General features: G+C 40.7%; 1 protein-coding gene and 1 long non-coding RNA gene across 11 annotated transcripts in view; both read right to left on the bottom strand.

Moving 5' to 3' along the window:
• The window catches only part of ablim2 (actin binding LIM protein family, member 2), a 133337-nt gene that overhangs the window by 22915 nt on the left and 85822 nt on the right, over positions 1-24600 (bottom strand). For 4 of the 10 annotated variants that reach the window (XM_032583210.1, XM_032583213.1, XM_032583211.1 and 1 more), the window contains 5 exons: positions 23549-23626; positions 23293-23436; positions 16316-16433; positions 15732-15911; positions 14924-14995 (listed from right to left, as the gene is read on the bottom strand). In XM_032583210.1, coding sequence (XP_032439101.1) covers positions 14924-14995; positions 15732-15911; positions 16316-16433; positions 23293-23436; positions 23549-23626 — 592 coding nt within the window. Of the gene's footprint in view, positions 1-14923; positions 14996-15623; positions 15912-16315; positions 16434-23292; positions 23437-23548; positions 23627-24600 lie in introns of all 10 variants that reach the window. The other 6 variants (XM_032583209.1, XM_032583208.1, XM_032583217.1 and 3 more) reach the window with 4 other exon arrangements.
• Positions 1047-12502, bottom strand: LOC116732798 (uncharacterized). The gene is made up of 3 exons (XR_004341886.1): positions 12492-12502; positions 11627-11628; positions 1047-1467 (listed from the first exon to the last, which is right to left on the bottom strand). It is a non-coding gene; the product is annotated as an uncharacterized LOC116732798 (long non-coding RNA).

The raw sequence follows: 24600 nt of genomic DNA, 5'->3' as shown, positions 1-24600 counted from the left end.
AATAGATTATCTCTTATAGAGTACTTTTAGGGTAATACCCAGGTCTCAGAGATTTTCCGGACCTGTTAGACGGAGAACTGGTCAGTAGGCAGCCCTGTGGAGTAGTGAGGAGGGGGCGGGGCTGACTATTGCAGGATAACCTTCAATACTAACATTTATGGAATAACCTCACATAACCTTATATTAAAGCAGAAAATACGGCGCCCACCGTAAGAAAGGCTTACAGTATTCAATTATGCTGCATAACTGACCAGTACAGTATTGCGAGGGAACGCAAAAGTTTTGCGAGGGAACGCAAAAGAAAAAACTTCCCCATGTCCCCTAGAGGGCTCCGTACCGTACTACGGGACACAGAAGCAGACTGCGCATTTTTTGGTTTGCTTGGTTCGTTCAGTGCCGGTGGATAATATTTGGATAAGTTTTGATTTTTATCTCCTGAATAAGAGGAGGACAGGTGACTGCATTCTGTTTCTATTTTTCCTTCAGTGCGGGTTGGGTAAGTTTCGATTTTTATTTCTTTAAATACAAAGACCCAAATAGACAGAGGGTATTTTGTTTGAAATTGAGCATCAACAAAGTGTAAAATGCGTTTTGTTACATGCAGAAATAAAATTTTGTGTTCTCTGCAGCAGTTCGTTGATTTCATAAACGCAACATAGGCTAGTATCGATTTTTGTACATAGCATATAGGTTTTATATATATGACGTCAAAATGGGTTGTGGCTCCAAGTGCTTTCTTTTTATTGGGAGACGGTCCCAAATGGCTCTTTGAGTAGAAAAGGTTGCCGACCCCTGCCCTACACCCAGCAACAGATATCAAATTACATCACAGTCCACCCTGTGTATCTGAACTTTTTATTTTATTATCTTCTGAGCTATCATGGTACCACATGGCTCAAATTTGAATCTCTTCACTTTCTACTATACCTGCTGCCACTAGGCCAGGGGTGGGCAACTCCAGGCCTGGAGGGCCGGTCTCCTGCAACTTTTAGATGTTAGGGTATGTCTCTACTTCAACACACCTGAGTCAAATAATGAGGTCATTAGCAGGACTCTGGAGAACTTGACTGCACTTAGGAGGTGATTCAGCTATTGGATTCAAGTGTGTTGGACAAGGGAGATATCTAAGAGTTGCAGGACCAGCATGACCTGTGCTATAGTCGGCTTTCTGCTTTTGGAGCAGGCTCCCATCTGCTTTTTAAAAAATTTTTTATTTCCTTTAATTAACCACACAAATTGTGTTGAGATCTAGATCTCACTTTCAAGAGGGATCTGGGCAGAAGTCTGCGTTACATAACAACCTAGTTACACAAAAATAAAACTAATTAATACATATGCACAAGTGTAAAACAATATGAAACAATTTAAAAGCAATGACACTGGTTAATAGAATCACACTATGTTTTTAAGAACTGCTTGGTGTTCACATATGCATTCGAACTGCACCAGAGTTCACTTCAACCCAAACTGCATCAGAGTTTGATCACACATTCACACCTCCACAGTGAACCAGACTTTCTAGGCAAGTAAACTGGAGTTTGATTAAAGCAGACTAAACAGGGGTGGTGTGAATGCACTCTTAAAGCTGCAGTATGTAACTTTTTTGAAACCATGGACTTGGCCTGAAAATTCTAACAAGTTCATTATAACCCAATAGGTAGAAAACTAATCAGAAAATAGACGTTTTGCTATTGAAACTGCTCATGTCTGTTTTATAAGAGTTTGAAGACATTATATGAAGCATTCTTACTTTTATAATCAAAATCTACTGTTTTGATGCGCTGGGTCAGAAGATAGGTCAGGAGAGCTCTGAGCAGTTCAGGAACCAGTTTGAGGCAGTTTGAAATGAAAAACACAGATAGCTGATAAACTTTGGTCCTGCTTTCTTGAGTAACATGTTTCTGTATGAAATGAACAAATCTATTGTTTATATCCTGGGAAAGTATGCAGAGAGAACAGCTTAGACAGCGGATAGATTCATCCCTGACCTTTATAACACCTGAATGGTGTCTGGCGTACAAACAGCACGTAATGACGTAGTGCTGTATGTATGCAGGCAGAGACCACCTCTAAAACAGTACGTCAAAACTCATCAGACAGTAAAGAACACGCCTTGATGTAAAAGTAATTGAGCTAAAACAGCTGGTTGAACTGTCTTTTTTCCTTCCACACGCGGTGGTCTCTGCAGGCGCATCTTCGTATTTTGCATTTTTTCTAACGCAATTAATGCTTCCTTTATGGCTTTGGTATCGTGGTATGTTGAGCTATTGGTGTGATTTTTATGCATTTGATTGTCTGAATAAATTCTGGTTGATTGTGAAGTTGAACAGTGACTGTTGTCTTTGTGGTTTCACTTTTACACATGACATTAACAGGCCTGTGGAGAGGAGATAACAAGCAACATTGAGAAATTTCTTGTTTCTCAACACAAGCCAGTGATTTAGCAATTTACATTTTTTGCTTTACAATGTGTAATATTTCATCTGTATGTTTTGACATGTAGTTCATGGCCTCCAATGAGGGATTTACACCAACAGCAACTGGCAGGGAGAAAAGGAAGCCGTGGAAGGCCTGTCTGGGATGGCCCATAATAAAATAATTTCACCAAATCTAAATGCATTTAATTCTGATCCAAAAAATGCGTTGCTGCTGCTTGCTGCACACCTGCTTTCACTCAAACTGGACACAGGCTAACTTGTATAGACACTTATATGAACCCCCTGGTGGAATTATTTTCCTTTGGCGAACGCCACATCAAGATAAGAGTTTAAAGCCCACTGCTTTAGCTCTGGTTGCGCAGCTCTGTGAACTACAGGAATGACTTGTAGTGGCGCTTTCAGAGGTGCTCGTTGAGGCAGCAGTGAGAATGATTTATCTTTGTGAACAAAGAGTTTACATCCCAACACGCTGCCCACTGTGTGGCTCTGTTTTCCTTGTAAAGTTTATGTATGTGTTCCTGGTTGGCCAGAGCATTAGTGGTTAACGAACCAGTGCTAACCTCATCATGCAGGTTCAGCCTAGTGAGGAGCTTTCGCGCTCTCCTCATAGTCACGTTTCACGCTGGTTTTATATTATTATATATATTTTTTTGTATTATTTTTCCGGTTACATGATAGACCAAACCATATCAAAGCTTTGTCCACTTACTCAGCCAGAGTTAATGTGCACAGCCGCGTTGAGCTCTGAAAATCTGGCCCCATAACCTCGAGCAACTAAAACAGTTTCTGTGGCCCTTACTTAAAACAGACATGAAATGGAAGAGCTACTAAAGCCACATTAGCAGCATTAAATGAAATCTCCAGTTTGTTGCGCATCTCTCTGCGCAGTGCAGTGGATTTAACACTAGAACTACCACACCGTATTTTTCGGACTACAGTATAAGTCGCTACTTTTTTCCCACGCTTTGAACCATGCGGCTTGTAGCCCGATGTGGCTTTTCTGTGGATTTTTATTCAGTTCTTTAGCAGGAAATGAATCATTGGAAGTCAAAATTGGAAATCAAAGAAGAAAGCGCTAATTTTGATTTAGAACAAGTACATGCTAGCAGCAGGCACAACAGAGAAATTTCTTCAAACTCATACCCCCTCATCATGGAAACCACACGAAGAAGTTTATATAATGCTGCTTTTAAGTTGAGGGCTAAAGATCTGGTAGTACAGGACGGAAATAGAGCCGCTGCACGTAAGCTCGACATGAACAAATCCATGGTTCGACGGAGATGTAGGGCTGCGTCCTTAATAGCAGAGGGCTGCGTCCTTGTGAAAAACCGAGAGTGGCGGAGATACCAGCGGCTTGTAGCCCGGTGCAGTTTATATATGCACATTTCCAGTTTTTTTATTTTTGTATTTATTTTGTAGGAGCGGCTGATAGTGAGGTGTGCTCTATCGTCCGGAAAATACGGTAATCATGCAGCCGGTCCAAGGTTGTATGAGGCCTGGAGCCTCTCTTGGTGCTAAAAACATCAGCACCTCTAACAGCTTCTGTGTTCGATTTAGTGAACACACATATACTGTATATACCTATATACATTTAGTGAATATATATATATATATATAAGTGTAACTTAAAATAAATTTCACTTCCTGATTTGACCTTGAAATTTGGCTTCTGTCTCTTCAAAAGCACGTCACAACTCTACCTTCAGAAAGTCATCGTAATAGTCCCTCTCTGATAACCCTTTAACAGCATTTTTACCAGCATTGCACTGAGAAGTAGCTACTGGCTAGTCTGTAAGAGCTTAGTGAGGGAGTCACAGCAGGGTTGGCTGCTCTGTGAGGCAGAAGCTTGGTAGCTTGGACACTGCACTAGATCCAAGGAAGGACTAGATCCAAGGAAGGACTAGATCCAACAAGGCATTTTGCACATCTGAATGATTGCCATGGACATTAAAGGATTTCTCAGACATGTACAAAATAATTAAGGCAAACTCCATGAATATTTTTGATGCGGTACTAACATTATATCATGTAAAGCTCACAAAAGTTAATTTGGAATGACACTGCCCAATTAAGATGAAATTGAAATTAGAAAAACTACTGCAAGTAAGCTTTGGGAGCTGGTTGCTGGAAAGGGGATGTTTATATTCAAAAAATTTTACATAAACTGTTTCAAACTCTAGAATTGCATTTTAAACTACTGGGCTGAAGTTGCAAGACAATATTTGAAAAAGGTCGAGTCACATGATGCAGTTACCCTGAGCGGACACTTGTCGCTGGGCTCCCACTTCTCTCGAGCCAATTTGGTTTATTTTTTCATTCTATCTAAACTAACAAGCTGTAGACTTATTTTATAGCAACCCGACACCATGCCTAATCCTAAAACAGCCAAATCTTCCGCCTATAAACCAAGTGAAGAGCCAACAAGGAAGAATATGCTAACTAGCAAAGAAGCTAATCAGGCAGCTCAACAGCACGAGGTGCTTGCTAGCGGCTCTGACACTCTAGCCGCAGATATTTCTCAATCTGTCACTGAGGAGATTTCAGCTCTGATGGATATTAAATTTAAGGAGTTTGCCATCACTTTGAGTAACATCTCTGCTAAATTAGAAGCCAACACGGAGCGCATCACGGATGCAGAGCACCGCATTTCAGCGGTGGAGGATGACGTGTCGGCGGTGGGACCCAGGCCGAAGGAGCTGGAGTCGAAAGTGCGCATTCTGACGGAGAAGTGTATCGACCTGGAGGGACGGAGCCGTAGGGATAATATCTTGATTTACAACCTCAAAGAAGGCACGGAAGGCCGACAACCAGTCTCATTTTTTGAGAAATGGCTCCCAACTCTTCTTGGCTTTGAGTCTAAGCGGGGCATCATTAAGATCGACCGGGCTCACCGGAGCCTTGGACCGCCGAGACCTGACCGGCCGCGCGCTGTGATTGTTAAGCTACATCATTCCAGAGATACATCCAGGATCCTGGCGGCGGCAAAGAAGCAGGCTCCGCTCACATACCAAGGCCAAACGATCTTTATCAGACAGGATATGACTGCTGCTGTCAAGGAGATGCGCCGTACGTTTAACGGGGTGTGCGAACTTCTTATCAAGAAGGAGGTGAGATTCTCCATGCGATACCCGGCTGTTCTGTCTTTTACGCACGGAGGGAAAACCCGATCGTTTCGTTCAATCCAAGGGTGCACTTGCTTTCCTGGACCAACTGAACTGACACCATCTTACGGACTGGTTGGCAGTGGCGGAGCCAGAGGGGTGGCAGGGGTGGCATTTGCCACCCCAACAGAGCCCTACTGCCACCCCACTGGAAATGGTAATTTTAAATAATACTTATGAGATCGGCAAAGATTTGCCAGGAAAACTGTAATTTCCGACTGTCCCTGAAGGCAGCCCGATGCAGTAGCAGCCTACAATGCTGCTCACTGACGCTGTTCATTGGTTAAGCTGACATGTGGTTCCTGCTTGATCCAAAACACACCCGCGGCTTTAGAGTACACCGTTGAGGAGTTTTGCAGGTATTTACAACATTTTACCGCTCAGCGGTAACCGCTGTGTTACCTTCCTAATGAGAGGCGGCACTTGTCATACATTTCTAAAAAGAAAAAAAAAATGGTTGTGCACCGCTCCATAGTGCCTCGTTTATTATATTAGCCATGCTAGTGCTGATAGATCGTGTTTTAGACAGATTCTTTTAACATATGTTTTAGTGCACATGCTGCCCTGTAATGTTTTATTCATTTAGCCAGGATATATCTCCCAGCTCTTGCTTTAAATGTGTGTGGTAAGAATATGTGAAAAACCATTGTTAAGTTTTATAATGACTGAAATGTAAGTAGGCTATGTCATATGAAAGCTTTGAATTATAACCTAACTAGTTATATTAATTAATTTAATTAATCTATTTTTAATTTAGTATTATTTTAGCTAGCTACAGAAAACTAAAAACTATAGTTTAAATAATAGTTAAAATAGTGTTGTCTCTGCCAAACAGTCATGGAGTCTAAATACCAGGCTGTCTTATTTTGTGGAGAGCCCAAATGAAGAGAAAAGGGAATATCTCCCAGTTCTTCTTAAAGAGGCAAAAACCAGGGCCAGACCAGGACCAGACAGAAACCCTGCAGCAGTGACCAACCTGGAGAAGCCAGCCAGGAGACACCAGGCCCAAGTGTATCACCAGCAGGTTAGAGGCTGTGACAGAGAGTTATTAAGTAGTAAAATCCAATAAGCCTAATTCTAAAGGTTAGCATGATGCTTTTTGCATTTTTTATTGTGTCTGTTTATGCATTTCACAATTAAGTTCCAGAGAGAGATGAGGGTGATATAGATTCAGAGTCAGACTCTGGGGAGGAAGACAGTGAAGCAGAAGGAAATGGCACTGAACTCCCCCCACCCAGCACAACCTATTGCACACCAAAAGGACCAGGCACACACTACCCATGTTATGCTACAGAAACTTAACTAATTACAACTTAACTTATTGAGATGTCTGCCCAAAAATACTCTTAAAATACTTAATATAATTACCTAATATTTATTCCAGACATCTCAAGAACTAAAGCGGAAGGTCCAGCTCAGCCATGTCTGTCAAAGTTCCCAAGAACTCAGCATGGAACAAGAACAAGGGCTTTCAACAGCTCTTGGTACAAAGACAATCCATGGCTTGAGTACTCTGTATCTCAAAATGCCAGTTACTGTTTTGCATGCAGGCATTTCTCCCTCCCTAGTTATACAGAATCATCCTTCACATCTGAAGCAGGGTTTTTCAACTAGAAAAAAGCCTTGTTTAAGGATGCTGCGTTTAAAGTTCATTCAAAATCAGAGCAGCACATAAATGCAATGTATGCCTGGACTGAGTACAAAAGGGTCAATGAGTGTAACAGATCTATTCTTGATGCCTTAAATGAGGGTAGGAAACAGAAAGTTGAAGAAAATAAAAAATACATTAAAACAGTTGCTGAGGTGTTACTATTAACAGCAACTCAAAATATTGCACAAAGGGGTCACAGGGAGTCTGATGACTCTGACAATAAAGGCAATTTTTTAGCCATTTTGAATGAAATTGCAAAGCATGACCCCTTTGTGCAGAGAAGGTTAGATGCACATGGCAATGCAAAGTATACTAGCCACCAAATCCAAAATGAGATTCTGCAGGGATTGGCTGAAATGGTTCAAAAAGAAATCATAGCTGAAGTTAAACAAAGCGAGGTGTTCAGTGTGTTGGCAGATGAGACTAGAGATTTACAAAAGAAAGAATATGGAACAAATATCTTTAGTAGTTCGTTACTATTACAGTGGTGCCATACATGAAAGCTTCCTTCACTTTCAGTCGGCAGAAAGCTTGGATGTTGAGGGTCTGACCAAAATGATAGTGGGGTGTCTGGAGAAGCATGGTCTGGACTACAGAAACAGGGTTATGACGGTGCCTCTGTGATGAGTGGGAAGCATTCAGGTGTTGCTGCACGCATTAAAAACGATGCCAAGTTTGCATTTTATGTACACTGTAACGCACACTGTTTGAATCTCGTTCTTGTTGATGTGGTAAAGTCAGTGCCTGAAGCTGAAGACTTTTTTTCTCTTCTTCAGAATATTTATAAATTTGTAACTGGTTCTGCTGTTCACACCAAGTGGCTTGCTGTCCAAAAAGAGCTGTATTCACAAGAGAAGCCTAGGGAGCTCCAGAGACTAATAGATGTTAGGTGGGCATGTAGATACCTGGCATGTCGCAATGTGAGAGACAGGCTTCCAGCGGTTTTGAGGCTTCTGCAAGATATTTCCCTTGAAAATAACAGTGGGGATAGAAAAGTGGAAGCAAAGGGTCTTTTGGCTCAGATTGATTTTCAGTTTATAGCACTTTTAGTTACTTTTTGTAAAGTGCTCGGGGATATCACAATCCTGTCTGACATGCTTCAATCTAGCAATCTTGATTTATCAAAAGCCATAGATTTAGTCGGTTCCCTGACAGTCACATTGAAAAGCTACAGAAGTGAAGCTTGCTTTGGTGAACTACTGAGGGACACTCAAGAACTAGTAGAACGCTGCAAAATAAGCACCCTGCCACTCAGCAAGAGACAGCCTAAGGCCAGTTCCAGGTTTTTGGACTCACTGGTAATGACTACTGTAGGACAGAGGCACAGTGACCAAAGTAATGAGGATTTTAACAGAGGTGTCTTTTATCAGATACTTGACTGTCTCACAGCTGAGCTTGAGAGGCGTTTTTCACAGAAGAATTGTGAGATAATGCTAGGGGTTCAGTCTCTAGTCCCAAAAAGCCCATTATTCTTGAAAGAGGAAACACTGTATGCTTTTGGACAGACATTTGAGTCAGATCTAGAAGATCTTAAACATGAGGTTCACCAAACCAGACGGCTTCTTCTGAGGAGAGAAAAAGGTGGGTTAGAGAGACCCTCTACTTTACTTGACTTTGTTGTGTTCCTGGAACCTTATAAAGAGTTTTTTCATGAGCTGTTTAGAGTTTGTAAGATTTCAGTTGTTATCCCAGTCAGTACTGCGTCCTGTGAGCGAAGTTTTTCTGCTCTAAAACTGATCAAAAACCACCTTAGAACAACTATGGCTGATGACAGGTTAAGTCATCTTGGCATTCTCAGTGTTGAGTCAAGGAGGGCACATACCCTCAACATGGATGACTTTGTAAAACATTTTGCTTCTTCCCACCAAAATCGGAGAATTATGCTCTCTTGAGTGTATCCTGGCTTTGAGTTTGCAGTATGTTGTTCCCATTCAAAGCTTATTTGACCATAGCAGTGTTTCTCAAACCTTTATAAATACCACCAGGGTAATGCTGGTCAGCTCTGGTGGTATTGTCTTGCAGTTTACTATTTGGAGCCAGTTTTATTTATTTATTTTTGAGAATTTGTTTTTGGTCATATTCTGGGCTCTGAGTTTACATTTACATGTTCACTGTTCCATAGTGCCGTTTAACGTCTTGTTTGGTCATGGCAAATCTTTGTTAAATAAACCATTTTAATTTGAGTGTGTGTGAGAAAATATTTGTTTCCTTTCGTTCATCATTTGTATATGGACCCCTCTGATAAAGCCTTGCTCACCCTTTGGCCACCCCTTGAAAAAAAGTCTAGCTCCGCCACTGCTGGTTGGATGCACACGTTGGACCTGACCCGGAGGTTGATGCTCTACTTTTTCTTTCCTTTTCTCTTCGGTTCAGAACTTTGTTGCAAAAGTATGTGGCTAATTGTTGAACAGATATTCCGCGATTTGGACTTTTGCTTACTTTGTGTCTCATATGGATAAACAAAATATGATAAAAATATGTTGGTTGCTAAAATTTATGACAAATACGGTTAAATTGCTATGTGCTCGGGATGGGGTGGGGGGGCTTAGCTTTAGGGAGGATGTATGGTCTTCTTTTCTCGGCGGTGACTTCTCGGATTCATGTGCCTCAGTTTTCGTTCTCTTACTGCGGTTGGCGTTCTGGAACCGCACAGGGGAGAGGAGAGCAGGGTGGGGGGGTTGGAGTTTGTATGGGGACCATTGTTTGGGGATGGCTGTTCTTTCGTTCACGGAGGGGTTTTTTTTTCGTTATTGTTTACGCCAATGTACAATGTAAGCTACCTATTTGTCATGTCACCAAACTGCCGATTTTTCAATTACTTGTAAACTCGTGGAGGTCTACTACAGCTCTTGGCACTCTCTCTGTCACAGATTGTCAAGCTTTCATCAGCATTACTATGAGTGATCTCAAAAATAGTCTCCCTTAATGTTAAGGGAATAAATAATGTAATAAAAAGACAAAAGATCCTAACATTCTTGAAAAAGGAAAACACAAAAATAGCGTTGCTATCAGAAACCCACTTAACTGACAATGAGCCCCTTAAACTGAGGAGGAACTGGGTGGGATAGGTGAAAACACTCGTCACATAATTCTAAGAGTAGAGGAGCTGTCATACTAATCCATCACAGTCTTCCCTTTACATTGGAGAAAACTATGAGCAACAATGATGGCCGATATGTTCTCATCTCAGGTTATCTTTATGGAGAACACATTTTAATAGGTTGCATATATGGTCCAAACTTATATGAGGCTACTTTCTTCCCAAAACATTTGTCGGATATTGCTTCGGTACACACACCGTATATTGTATTGGGGGGGGATTTTAATTGCATTTGTGACCCATGTGTTGACCAGTCTCCTCCTAGATCTACTACAACATCAAGAAAAAGTCTGAGATTGCGAGAGTTTTGCCAAGACTTAGAACTGTATGACACCTGGAGAGTCACTAACTAATCTCTCTCTAGAGAGAGAGATTACACTTTTTTTTCTCAACCCCATCAAACGTTCTCTCGGATTGACTTCTTCTTATCTTCAAGAATGGTGTTGGATCGAGTTAGAAATTGTTCAATTAGTACATGTACAATCTCCGATCGCTCTCCTGTTATCTTATGTATTAGCCCCCCTTATGCTGATCCTGCTTCTCGCCACTGGAGGATGAATCCCTCTTTACTGAGCTATCCATCTTTTATTGACTACATTACAGATCAGTGGAATTTCTTTATGGATACTAATAAGACCCCAGATGTCAACCCTTCGTTGCTCTGGGAGACGGCTAAAGCTTTTATTAGGGGAAGTGTCATATCATATACCACAGCTCAGAAAAAAAGCCGCCATTAAAGAACAATTACACTTAGTAAGAACAAGACAACAGACAGAGTTGCAATTTAAAAATACACCTTCTAGAGCACTTTCTAAAAAACTAGAAGCTGCTCGTTCAGCTTTAAATCAATTACTAAAATAACAAGCAGAGTCGTCCATCTTCTTTGCTAAAAAAAGATTATATCAATCAGGGAACAAACCGGGCCGGCTACTAGCAAGGCTAACAAAAGGCAGAATGGAAGCAAACATATTTTCATCATTACAAGACAATAACTGAGACAGACACCACAAAACAACAGATATTAATAGGGTTATGAGGGACTTCTATCAAAAACTGTACTCATCTGAATGCAATTCATCCGATCTTAAAATAACAAAATTCTTAAGTGGAGTGACTCTCCCTCGCCTGACAGAGGAACAACAAGAAGTCTTAGGTGCTCCAATCTCTCAGAAAGAAGTCAGAGAAGCCATCACCTCCCTTAAGGGTGGAAAAGCTCCTGGACCTGACAGCTTCTGTCCAAAATTCTATAAGAAACTAAGCCACCTAGTGGTAGGACCACTTACTGACATGTTTATACACTCGTTTGGGCGTGGAGACTTGCCGCCAACACTTAACCTGGCGAACATCAACCTCATCTTTAAAAAAGATAAACCATCAGACATCTGTGACTCATATAGACCTATTAGCCTTATCGGGGTAGATAGTAAGCTGCTCTCTAAATTACTTGCAGTGAGGCTGGAGAAGCTTTGGACTTTCTTAATAAATCCAGATCAGACTGGGTTCATACAAAATCGTTTCTCCTTCACAAATATCAGAAGATTACTTAACATAATTCAGTACTCAACCCAAACAAATTGTAGAGCCTTTGCTGTATCTTTAGATGCTGAAAAGGCATTTGATAGGATTGAGTGGAAGTACTTATTTAATATTTTGTAGAGATTCGGGATAGGAGGCGATTTTCTGAAATGAATCAAGATACTTTACAGTTCCCCATCTGCCTGTGTTATGACTAATGGTGTTCTATCTCCACCTTTTGCAATACATAGGGGAACTCGACAGGGTTGTCCTCTATCCCCGCTTCTGTTTGCTCTTGCGCTGGAGCCCCTAGCAGTGGTTATTAGATCACAACAAAATGTACATGGCATGATGATTGGCGGTAAAGTTCATAAAATAGCGTTATACGCAGATGATATTCTGTTATTCGTAACAAAACCTGACATCTCGATTCCAGCTATCTTGTCCACTATTTATGAGTTTGGTTCTTTCTCAGGCTATAAAATCAATTTCGATAAATCGGAAGCAATGCCATTAGGTATTGGGACCTAATGTATTGGGTATTAGGACCTACCCTCTAGTTGTTCCCTGAGATGTTCCCAACATGGCTTCACTTACCGTGGAATTAATGTGTCCCCTAACCTGACAGAGCTATGGAAGCTTAACTTCTCTCCAACATTTAGGAAAATAAGGAGGGACTTGGAAAGGTGGTTTGACCTTCCCTTATCATTTATGGGGCTTATACGTTTAATCAAAATGAATATTCTCCCTTTGGCTATCCAAAAAAGTTACTGTGGATATAGAGAGAGCATTTTCCAGATTCATTTGGCATGGCAAGAGACCACGACAGAAAATCACAGCTTTACAGCTCCCTGTTGACAGAGGTGGCTTGGCTTTGCCAAACATCTATTATTACAATTGGGCTTGCCATGCTCGTTATCTGTAGGAGTGGTTACATGCTCATCTCAACTCGAACCCTTGCCTTGACTCATGGGCCTCTCAGCCTGCTTCCTTGTGGAGCCTCCCAACCAGAGATAAGAAAAGGTTATCAAGAGATATTAAACATTATCCAATTATTTATACCACAGTTAGGGTGTGGCAGAGAATTTGGAACCACTCAGGAGGTGGGCTCTGCTCCTCACTCCTGACACCTCTTACAAGAAACCAGGATTTTATCCCAGGCCTTGAGCTCAACATTTTCGACCTGTGGCATAGCAGAGGAATGAGAGTGATCAAAGATCTGTTTACAGAGAATGTACTCATGACATTTCAACAATTGCAGTCAAAATTTGGTATCCCTAAAGAACACTTTTTTGGTTTTCTCCAAATTCGCCATTTAATTGGTTCTATGAGACTCTTTGATTCTGGCTTGGTCACACACAATGAGATTGAGAAATTACTTGTCGACCGGGAAAAACTTAGGCATTTTATTTCCGCTTTTTATGCAGTTCTCTACTCTCTTACCCCAGGTGGTGCCGGGGACTTGGCACGGAAATGGACTTCATCGAGGATGACTGGCAAGAAGCCACTAATATGGTTAATTCAACCTTTATATGTAATACGCTCAGAGAGACACAGTATAAAATACTACATCGTCTACATATAACACCGTTTATATTGAATAAGATGGATCGCCAGCTCTCTCCCTTATACAATAAATGTGGAAGAGAGGTTGGAACGTATTACCATTATTTCTGGCAATGCAGACTGATTAAACGATTTTGGAGTGCAATTTCTAAAGAGTTGAGTGACGTGTTTCATGTAAAAATCAGATGTGACCCAGGTCTGTTTCTTCTTGGCCTCCCTTCAAAATCAGTCACTCTGACACAATCGCACTTCAAACTTTGTGACAAATGATTGCTTTTGACTAGAAAATGCATTTTAATTAATTGGATTAAGGATAAACCACCAACTATCACACAATGGTATAGAGAAATATTTAGGGTCCTCCCTCATGAAAGGATTAGTGCAGTTCTTAAGGGTAATGAGAAACATTTCATTGATATGTGGTCTCCTGTGCTAAGCTATTTACCTACAGAGCTGACACAACTTGTGATGAGAGGTCAGAATCCTATAAAGTGGAAGGTCTCACCAAGTCTTAACTAAAGAACATCCTCTTTTTGTATTACTATCCATCTTTCTTCTGTCTTTGATCACCCGGCAATGATATGATTGTGTTGATGTCAGGCTTTAAATATCTCTGTTAATGTTTGCCAACCACTGAAGACATGATTTAATGTGAATGTGACATTGTACAGCGGCCTCCTTTTATTTTATTTTTTTTACATGTTTGTTTGTTTTTTTTGGGGGGGGGGGGGGTTGTTTCTGTTCTGTATCCCATACTCATGTAAGGTGATAGGCAGCACAGTGTACAATTTTCTATTTTTTCTGTTTGTGAAAACAAAACTAATAAAAATGTTAAAAAAAAGAAAAAGGTAGAAAAGGTACAGGTTGTCTGACAAGGGGAAAGGTTCATTTGTATAAAAAAGTACATGATAGCAACACTTCAGTTTGATTATCTGCATAACACAAGAGAACTATTGGAACAACACCATCTGAACCTAACAGAAACTAGATTCTTGAGTCAAAAGTGAGGTGATCTGTCCTTGTGGAAAATCTTTAACAAAACGATTAGAAAAAAAATAAGAATTTCAAATTGAACCAGGTGTCTGACGACATGCTCAAAGATAATATAACAAGACATTCATATGAACACAGGTAGAGTTGAAGATCAAGAAGATAAGGTCATATGACACATAACTACTGTAGAAATTATTCAGTTATTCAGATTAACAGTTATGAAATCCCCAACCTTAATAAAGACAAATGTCAAATAAGAAAGCATCACAATTAGAACTTCTACATTGAGTTAAACCATGCACCACAACACCACGTCCACAAACACAAGTGAACAGAGCAAGCAGAATACAAGAAGTCAATGGTCCTGTGAATATGTTTTGAGGAATCCCATGAAACTCAGCAACACCACGATACCAAACAACAACATCACAAAATCTCCCAACTACTCCACAACGGGGAGAAGAGACACAAACAAGAGAAAGACTAATGGTGTCTTTACCGTTGGGAGGTGGTAAATTGAGGTGCAGGGATGTCCTAGGCTTAGGACCAGGAACGGGGTCCTGTTTGAACCCTGAGGTGTGAGGGACATCAAGCAATGGGGAGAAGATGAAGCCCAGGAAAATTGTTGGACAAGCCTTTCAGCAGGGGTTGCAGAGTGTGACTAGTTACAGTGCTGGTTTGTGATGTTGATTTTATGAGTGTGTGATATCGTGAACAGCATTATCAGTTTCATGGCTTTAGTTAAAAAAAATAAAGGTGAATCTTCATGACTTAAAAAACAGTGAGTATAGCCCCATGTAAAATACACACCAAACAAGATATTCTGTTTCCAATGGTAGGTCATCAATCTATAGTTAACAAAGAATCCACAGATTAAGAGCTTCCAACACACAATGAATCCATGTTAAACCACAACCCATGGTTAACAGTTAATTCAGAAAGCCTTTAACAGCACTCCCATTCATGAGGACCTTGGTGGTAAGACAAAAAACAGAGTTGGCAGGCATGTTGCTGCTTTGTTGAAATCCAACAGCATCTTTCCAAGAGATTTATAGCTTTTCTACTAAATTAAAAGGTTTGACAGTTTTTAGGTATATTACATTACAGCTTTTGCTAGTTTGTTCTCCTTCCTTAAGGCTGACAGCAGCAACAATCCCAGCAACTCCACCAGTCACTCTGTCTCAAACATGCTTTGATACCTCTGAAATAAGGGATGTAGTTATGCTGCTGGAGCATTGCCAGGGTTGTAGGGTTCAGCTGTAAAGACAAGCTTGCACTGCCACTTAGTGGTGTTGGTGAGTACTTGCCAATGCCTACAGCACCCCCACTCCCTTCAGCCCTGCCAGAGTAGTGTGCAGGGAGGGAGGAGGTATCCCTTGCCAAGGTGGAGGGGTTCCTTACACCACCCAGGAAGGGTTTAGGTGAAGGGAGGGAACTGGAATCACGGGCCAGGCTGCTGTATTTAGCACCCATGTGTACTTCTGGTCCTGGATGTCCAATTACATAAGAAAATATTTGTCAAAATCCTATTGACTTGTCCAACTCTTCAGTCCAAAGAACTTAAAGTGTTTTCACAAATATGTTCTAAGTTAGATAATTACAGTTTCTTAAAAAAAACAACAAAATAAAAACAACAACAAAGTGCCATTAGACATTTAGATAATGTCTAAGTTTTAATTCAGTGCCAGTTTTAATTCAAAACTGGCAGTTTAAAATGAAAGTGCTTAGATATTGTTACTGTTGCTTTATTTGAAGCAGGTGCATTAAGAGAAAACACCAGCAGTGATGAACATCCATGGCGATATTGCTCATATCCAGGTAGAATCTCTGTTTTACAAATCAAGTTTACTCTTTCACAGGTTAAAGAATCACAGCACAATGTGGTTATTACCTGCTCTGCTGTAGTTCTGAGGGGAACGGGATGGGGTGTACCGTCCATACCCCCCCAGAGAGCTGTTGGAACTGGGGCTTGAGGGCCTCCGCTGACGGGGTGACTTCTCCCCATCACCCTGGATACACAAACAGACAAGAGAAAGTCATCTACCTGCCTTTGTTCTCAGCTACAAAGGAAGCCAAGAACGTAGGGAAAATTCCATCAATGAAATACTCCAGATGAATGAAAGACAGAACAAAAGAAAAGGACAAATGATTTTGATAAATGACATTTATTTTTCAATAAATATACATTTTGACAGAGTTTACCCTAACATTTACATAAACACAGAGTTAAAAACTAACTGCCCATTAACCACAGAACACACAACTTTGTTAAAATACCACAGAGAGAAAAGCTTCAAATCTTTATGGATGACTAGTAAAGGACCCGTCATTTCTGAAAAATCAATATTTAATCCCATTTCAGGAAACAGATCTATAGAATCAGATATTTCTTCTCCATAATTGCACCATAATCTGCTTTGCATTCATTTCAAGTCAGAAGTCTTAAATGGTCCTCATGATTTAAATCGATTTTAACCCAAGCAACAAAGCTGTCACATGTGTGTTTGAAAACTTGGTCCAGCTTCTTCACAATTTGTCTCAGTTTCAGAACTTTTTTCTCAAGCAGTTTTCTTGACTAGCCAACTGCAGCTCCATCTTGTACATCCAAACATGCACCGAAAATTAAAGGTTCCGAAGATCCTGTTGGTTCCAGTCTTTTCCTATTTAAAATTATAGGAAATCATTTTTCCTATAAAAAATTATTTATTTTTTATAGGAAAACATTAAATATATTTTTAATTTAATTTATTAAATTAAATTAAGTATTTAATTTAATGTAATACTTAAATTAAATACTTACATTTAATTTAAGTATAAAATTTTAAACTATTAAAAATGTAATAGTTTTTAATTAAATTTAATTTCATAAATATAATAAAAAGAAAGAAACATCCAAGCCAAAACGTCCTACTCTTTATCACAACAACACTTGTTGCTGGTTTCCAAAAAACATCCTCCTCCCTCCCCATTTCTATATAAACTGTAATCTGAATGCAGCGGTTCTGCTCTCTAGATGAACCAATCCCTTCCTCTGTAGATACCCAAAGCTTATTACTCCAAAAAAGACTTAATCACTCTCTCTTTATAAGACATCTGCATTGACATGCCAGGAACATAGTATGTTTGCGTTTAGTCTTGATCCATCACTTTTTTCAGTCTGTTTGCCAACACCTTTGACAACATTTTCTAATCTGTACACAACAGAGAGGCAGGTCGCCAGCTTTTAATGTCTTGAAGATCACCTTTGTTGGCCAGCAATGTGAGAACAGTTCTCCTGCAGCTTTGAGGTGGAATTCCTACAGCAAAGGTCTCCTCATAAACCTCCATGAGATCAACACAGAGTTCAGACCAGAAATCCCTGTAAAATTCACTGGGAAAGTCCATCAATGCTTGAAAGGTGCTTTCCCTCCTTCCATATATAGATTAGATTAAAAAATAAAAAACTGTCTGTATTAACCATATTGGATCCTTAAGCTATTTCTCAATAGACCACAGATATAGGGTCAAACTCAGACAAGAAAATAAATGGTGTAAATAAATATTAAGACACTTTTTCCAGACAAAAGGACACATGGCTTCAAAGAATCCATGCAGAAAATGACAAAATGACTTTTGGTCTGTACTTTTGGTACAGACCAAAAGTTTGGACACACCTTTTAATCCAATGAGTTTCCTTTATTTTCATGACTATTGACATTGTGGATTCACACTGAAGGCATCAAAACTATGAATAACACATGTGGAAATATGCACTAAACAAAAAAGTGTAAAACAACTGAAAATAGCCCTTATATTCTAGTTTCTTCAAAGTAGCAACCTTTAGCTGTGATTACTGCTTTGCACACACTCTGCATTTTCTTGATGAGCTTCAACAGGTAGTCACCTGAAATGGTTTTCATTCATAGCTGTGCCCTGTCAGGTTAATAAGTGGCATTTCTTGCCTTATAAATAGTCATGAAAATAAAGAAAACCCATTGAATTAGAAAGGTGTGTCCAAACTTTTGGTCTGTACTGTATATTTCACAGACGTAGCGCCGTTTCTGCTCCGCTGTTTCTGTGAGTGAACTCTCACACCGAACGTCTGCTTAAAGGTGCAGCATGTAAGTAAAACAATAAAAAAAGGTATTTTACATATGCATTACAATTTTCGCTATGTCCTAACATAACACAGACAATCTCTGAAAAAAAGTCGATCTCCTCTGCCTCCTCTCTGTGTTTTGCAGAATTACTCAGCTCAGTCAGACCAGATTTATTTGACCCATGCATAATTTATGCTACTGAGAACTTTACTGTTAAATATTGTTTTACTGATTGCAGGTTCATCAGTTGTCCTTTTGACTGAGTAGCTGCTGCAGTTTGCCTGCAAGTATTTTGCATGTTTTATGTCTAAATTAGGTGAATTTATTGCCAGATCATGTTTCCATTTTGCCAGATAACAGAGTAGCATTTATAACTGAAGAGAAAAATTAACAGCCAATCCAGGTGATCGGCAGTGATCGGTGATCAGCCCTAATGGGTGATCAGTTTCGCAGTCGGCAGCCAAAAACCTGATCGGAGCGTCCCTAATACACACACACCCACACACGCCCACCCCCACACACACACACCCACACACACACTTACCCATCTGATTGCCCCCCCAAAATGCCCCCTGATGACTGACATGTAACAACACCAGGTTTATACAGTATTTGGAATCATTGTAAGCCACCCTAGTATGCAAAGAAGAAAAACAATAAAATATGAAAAGACAATGTATAAAAATATATATAAGGCCATGTGATAACATATATAAATAGATTTATATCAGGCATGAACCCAGCCTGCAGTACTCATAAAAGCAAACCGTCCTGTTCTGCTGGATGTTCCTCTTGTGCTGTGCTGCGATGCAACTCTAAGGCTAAAGCACACTTCATACCAGGTGATGGTAAAACACCAATTATTTATTTACTGATCTTCCAGAAAAACAACTGAAGAAAGGAGAGGGGGGCAAAAATGTTCGTAGTTTGGAACAGAGATTTCGCGGTTCATCTTTCACGGTCTTGCTGCTTCACGGATTTGCATCGTGCATTGTGTTCTGCATTCTGATTGGCTAAACAGTCTCTCCGCTTCTTCTCTACCTGTGTGTCAACAACGTTGCAGTTTAATATGTACACGTACGTAAAACAGCTTGCCAAATTTAACATAATCGATGGTGGCATGTCGGTTTATAAGAATCTTTTTGCCGAGAAAAAATAAGAGCGACAACAACTACCGATAACTACAGTATGTTCTTCTCATGAAAAAACACACCTGCACCGCGGGCTTTAGAAGAAAAAAAAAAAACGCTACAGAGCGGAGTCAGGATGCAGCGGCTCAGTCAGAAGAGCAGTGAAATACACGTGAGTCACTATTTGTCCTACTGTACTTTGTTTTGTTTTTTTTCATAATAATTTTTTATTTTCTCCCGTTCTAATCCAATCACTCAGGTCGCGGTGGGGGGGTTGCTGATCTCCGCAATTCGGGCACTGGAATCCGCCTTCAGTTTGTATTAAAATTATTATTTTACAGTACAGTAGTTATTTGTAAAAAAAAAAAAAAAGTTTCTACAGTACTTTTTATTTGTTAAACAAATGTTTGGGCCTGTAAAAAGGTTTTGTTCTTTGGTTTCAATGTATTATGAAAAAAATAAAGGTTCCTACTTCACGGATTTCGCCTATCGCGGGTTATTTTTGGAACGTAATCCCCGCGAAAAACGAGGGTTCACTGTACTGCAGTATATATATATATGTATATATATATATATCTACAGCACGGACATTGGGATGTCATTCGGACTAGAGAAGTGTGGTCGGCTGATCACAAAGAGGGGGAAGGTCATCCGCACAGAAGGGGTCTCACTCCCAGAAGGAACAATAGCAGACATAGAGGACAGTTACAAGTACCTAGGTATACCACAAGCAAATGGCAACCTCGATGAGGTCACAAGGAAAGGAGCCACAGCTAAATACCTCCAACGAATAAGGCAAGTCCTGAGAAGCCAGCTCAATGGCAAGAACAAAATCCGCGCAATAAACAGCTATGCCCTGCCAGTAATCAGATACCCTGCTGGAATAATTAGCTGGCCAAAGGAGGAGATAAAAGCCACTGATATTAAGACTAGAAAACTACTAACAATGCATGGAGGATTCCATCCCAAATCCAGCACCCTGAGACTGTACACAAGCCGCAAGGAAGGAGGCAGAGGACTAGTGAGTGTGAGAACCACAGTCCAGGACGAAACAACTAAGATCCATAAATACATCAGGGACAAAGCCTCAACAGACAATGTGCTCAGTGAATATCTCAGACAACAGGGAACGGAGGTTGAGGTGCCAGAGATACCATCATGGCAGGACAAGCCCCTACATGGGATGTACCACCAGCAAATAACCCAAGTGGCTGATATCAGTAAATCCTACCAATGGCTGGAAAAAGCTGGACTCAAGGACAGCACAGAGGCCCTCATCCTGGCCGCCCAGGAACAGGCCCTAAACACCAGAGCAATAGAGGCCCAGATATACCACACCAGACAAGACCCAAGGTGTAGGTTGTGCAAGGAGGCCCCTGAGACAGTCCAGCACATAACAGCAGGGTGCAAGATACTGGCAGGGAAAGCGTACATGGAACGACATAACCAAGTTGCAGGCATAGTGTACAGAAACATCTGTGCAGAATATGGACTGGAAACCCCGAGATCAAAGTGGGAAACACCCCCAAAGGTGGCGGAGAACGCCAGAGCTAAGATCCTGTGGGACTTCCAGATCCAGACAGACAAAATGGTAATGGCGAACCAACCAGACATTGTCGTAGTGGATAAACAACAGAGGAAAGCCGTTGTGATAGATGTAGCAATACCAAGCGACTGCAACATCAGGAAAAAGGAGCACGAGAAACTAGAGAAATACCAGGGCCTCAGAGAGGAACTGGAGAGGGCCTGGAAGGTGAAGACCACAGTGGTGCCTGTGGTCATCGGGGCCCTCGGGGCAGTCACCCCCAAACTGGACCAATGGCTACAACAGATCCCAGGAACAACATCAGACATCTCAGTCCAGAAATGTGCAGTCCTTGGCACAGCCAAGATACTGCGCAGAACCCTCAAGCTCCCAGGCCTCTGGTAGAGGACCCGAGCTCAGAGGATAAGAACCACCCGCGGTGGGTGAGAAGGGAATTTTTTTATATATATGTCCTTCTATCTGCTCTGTGGAGTTGGTGTTGAGCCATGACATCTTTTTACAGAAAGTTCAAAACCATCTTGCTCCAGAACTTCATTGCTTCCTATATCCTCTATTTCATCTGTTTTTCTTTTTCTTTGATGAGACCTTAGTGAACTCTGCTCTTCCACATGGTTCTGTTCCTGCACTTCTGTGTGAATCTATGACCATTTGCATGATATTCTCCATCCTCTAGTACACATTTTTTATGCACTTCTTTTTCACTGTGAGTGGTCTTCTCAGAAGTTCTGTTTCTTTGGTCAGTGCACCCCCTGAATCTTTGGCTTCAACTTTTTTGGTGTTTTTTGTTTCCCTCATCTCGGGTTCGCTCCGAATTATTGATAGGGTATTTTTTCTAGAAAATGCTAGAACCAAATGACCAACTTCTCTGCAACCAGAACACACCTGGAATTACATAAATAGCCAACTCCATTATCAAACTGCACTCACACATTAAACACTAAGTTAAGGTCTTCATTCTCTTTATTCAGACTCATAAAGACCTGCTTGATTCTTGTCTTCATCCCAATATTTCATAACATTTGAGAAAATATAATGCTTGATGCTTGTTTTTCCAGTTTTATGTTCACATCATGTATAGTATCTTGCCTTGGCCTTTTGCACCCTGCCTTACCCTGTCCTGCCTTGTTCTGTCTTTTCTTGTCTATTCAGTAAACATAAAAAACAGCAGTCAATCTGGATGGAGTGATGAACTCTTACCTGACCCTTCAGAGTCACATAAAGACAGTTACAAAGTCGGTCTTCTATCACCTGAAGAATATTTCCAGGATCAGAGGACTTATGTCTCAACGAGATCTAGAGAAACTCATCCATGCGTTTATCTTTAGTTGCATTGATTACTGCAACAGTGTCTTTACTGGTCAATCCTCCAGCTGCAGCTGATCCACACCGCTGCTCGAGTTCTCATTAAAACCAAAAAAATCACATCACCCAGTTCTAAAGTCCTTACTACCTGTAGCTCAGAGAATAAACTTTAAAATACTGGTCATTTATAAATCACTGAATGGTTACATTAAAGATCTTCTGTTGTTGTATCAACCTTCCAGACCTCTCAGGTCTTCTGGTTCTGGTCTGCTCTGCATCCCCAGAACCAAACATGGAGAAGCAGTATTCAGTTTCTACGCACCACAAATCTGGAACAAACTTCTGGAAAACTGTAAAACTGCTGACACACTGAGTTCCTTTAAATCTAGACTGAAAACCCACCTGTTTAGAGTTGCTTTTGAAACATAATTATGAAACGATCAATAATCTGATGTGTAATGATGGCAAAATGTAATGTTGTTGACTCTGTGTTCTATGACTTTGTATTTTTGTGATCTAAAGCACTTTGAAATGCCTTGAACTGAAAGGTGCTATACAAATAAAATTTCATTTGAAATTTGGTAGTCCATCTGTACTTAATTTAATCTGAGTATAAATGCAGTTGCTCTGTGAAGATCTTAACATTGCAAAGCCCTCAAACGTACCAACATGTTGCAACAGTTCTGCAAAATTAAGAGACCTAAAGTTATCTGCATCAACCCTGTACCTGCTGTAGGAGACTGGGGCCTTTGAATTCAATCTCTGGAACTCTTAACAAAAATGATCTGTGAGCTCAAAGAAAGTATCGTACCTCTCCATAGTGCCTCTCCTCAGATGGGTAGCTGATATAAGGAGAGTAGGAAAGCATGTCAGGCCTGTCGATGTTATAGATAGCCTTTGTCTTTGGAAGTGCTGCCAGGTCCTTATAGTCCAGCATCTCCTCTCCTAGTTTGGCCTAGCAACCAGAAAACAAGGAGAATGTTTTTAACCAGCTCTTACTTTGCTCAAACAACACAAAGATAACTTTTTAGAACATATTAAAGCTACAGTCCAGTGAGCAGTCTTACATAGATGACTCTGCTGGGTGAGCCAGAGGCACTGGATGCAGGAACTGAAGTGATGCTCTCAGAGGAAGTCCGGGTCACCTGAAACGCACACACTCACTGTTTAAACCCACTGCAGGCTGAACGGCTAGGAAAGATAGCACATTCAGACACTCAGTGGAATCACTGTCAACAATGGCTTAATTAAGGGGTTGAAAGCACAAAATCATGTGGACGTCAATTCAGTTTTAGTTTCAGTGTTTTAGTGTCCTGCTTCCTGAAGGATAAATTAGCAAAAAGGGAAACACAAATAGAGCTCTGTTGTCTTCTTCTGCTGGGTAGACCACTAGGGGGCGCCTGCGGACCACAGTCTGAGAAAGGATGGTGTAGGTGGACACACCCTTTGAATGGAACAGTCCAGTCTAGTCTGCTTTTCCGTCAGGCTGTCAATTTTCAAAACCACACAAAAAGAACCCTTGTAAAAGCTCACACAGAATAAAAAACTCATGGGGTCTAAATGACCCTGTCTCTTACGACCACAGAAGGGTTGAAACTCTTTCTGAAACAACTGCAATGTTTAATTATAATTTTTAAAATTAAGAATCGAACTTTCATCTTAAATCTGCAGCTGTTGCTATGTTAAAAGTTTAAAAAGAGTGAGGCTAATTTTCATTTTCATTTATCAGTTTGGTCCAAACTATGAAAATCCTGACAGTGAACCTGTGAGTCCATGAGAGCAGCTAACTGAAACACACGTTCTGTCTGAGCGTCCACACGAAAAATAAGAAAGTCAGGAGTTATAACACTGTTTTCTAATAAAGTTGCCAAGCTCCAGCTCACTGATAAATTGTTGGTAGGTCGCCATCTTTCTTGAAGCAATGCACAGTGTGATGCTAACCAACCAATTGGGAGAAGATGTAGCCTGAAGACACCGCCCCTCCTCATCATCAAAATGAAGCAGAAACGAATAAGGAAAATGGGAAAATTATAAATTAATAAGGAACCAGACCAAGCGCAGCCTGAACACCCCTTATGATGATCAATAACAATGGATCTAGTGTTCCCTCGCCCGGACG

This window comes from Xiphophorus hellerii, chromosome 14, assembly GCF_003331165.1.
Source record: "Xiphophorus hellerii strain 12219 chromosome 14, Xiphophorus_hellerii-4.1, whole genome shotgun sequence".
NCBI lineage: Eukaryota > Metazoa > Chordata > Actinopteri > Cyprinodontiformes > Poeciliidae > Xiphophorus > Xiphophorus hellerii.
Note: the sequence above shows the minus strand (reverse complement) of the source record. Positions and strands in the feature narration are given on the sequence as shown.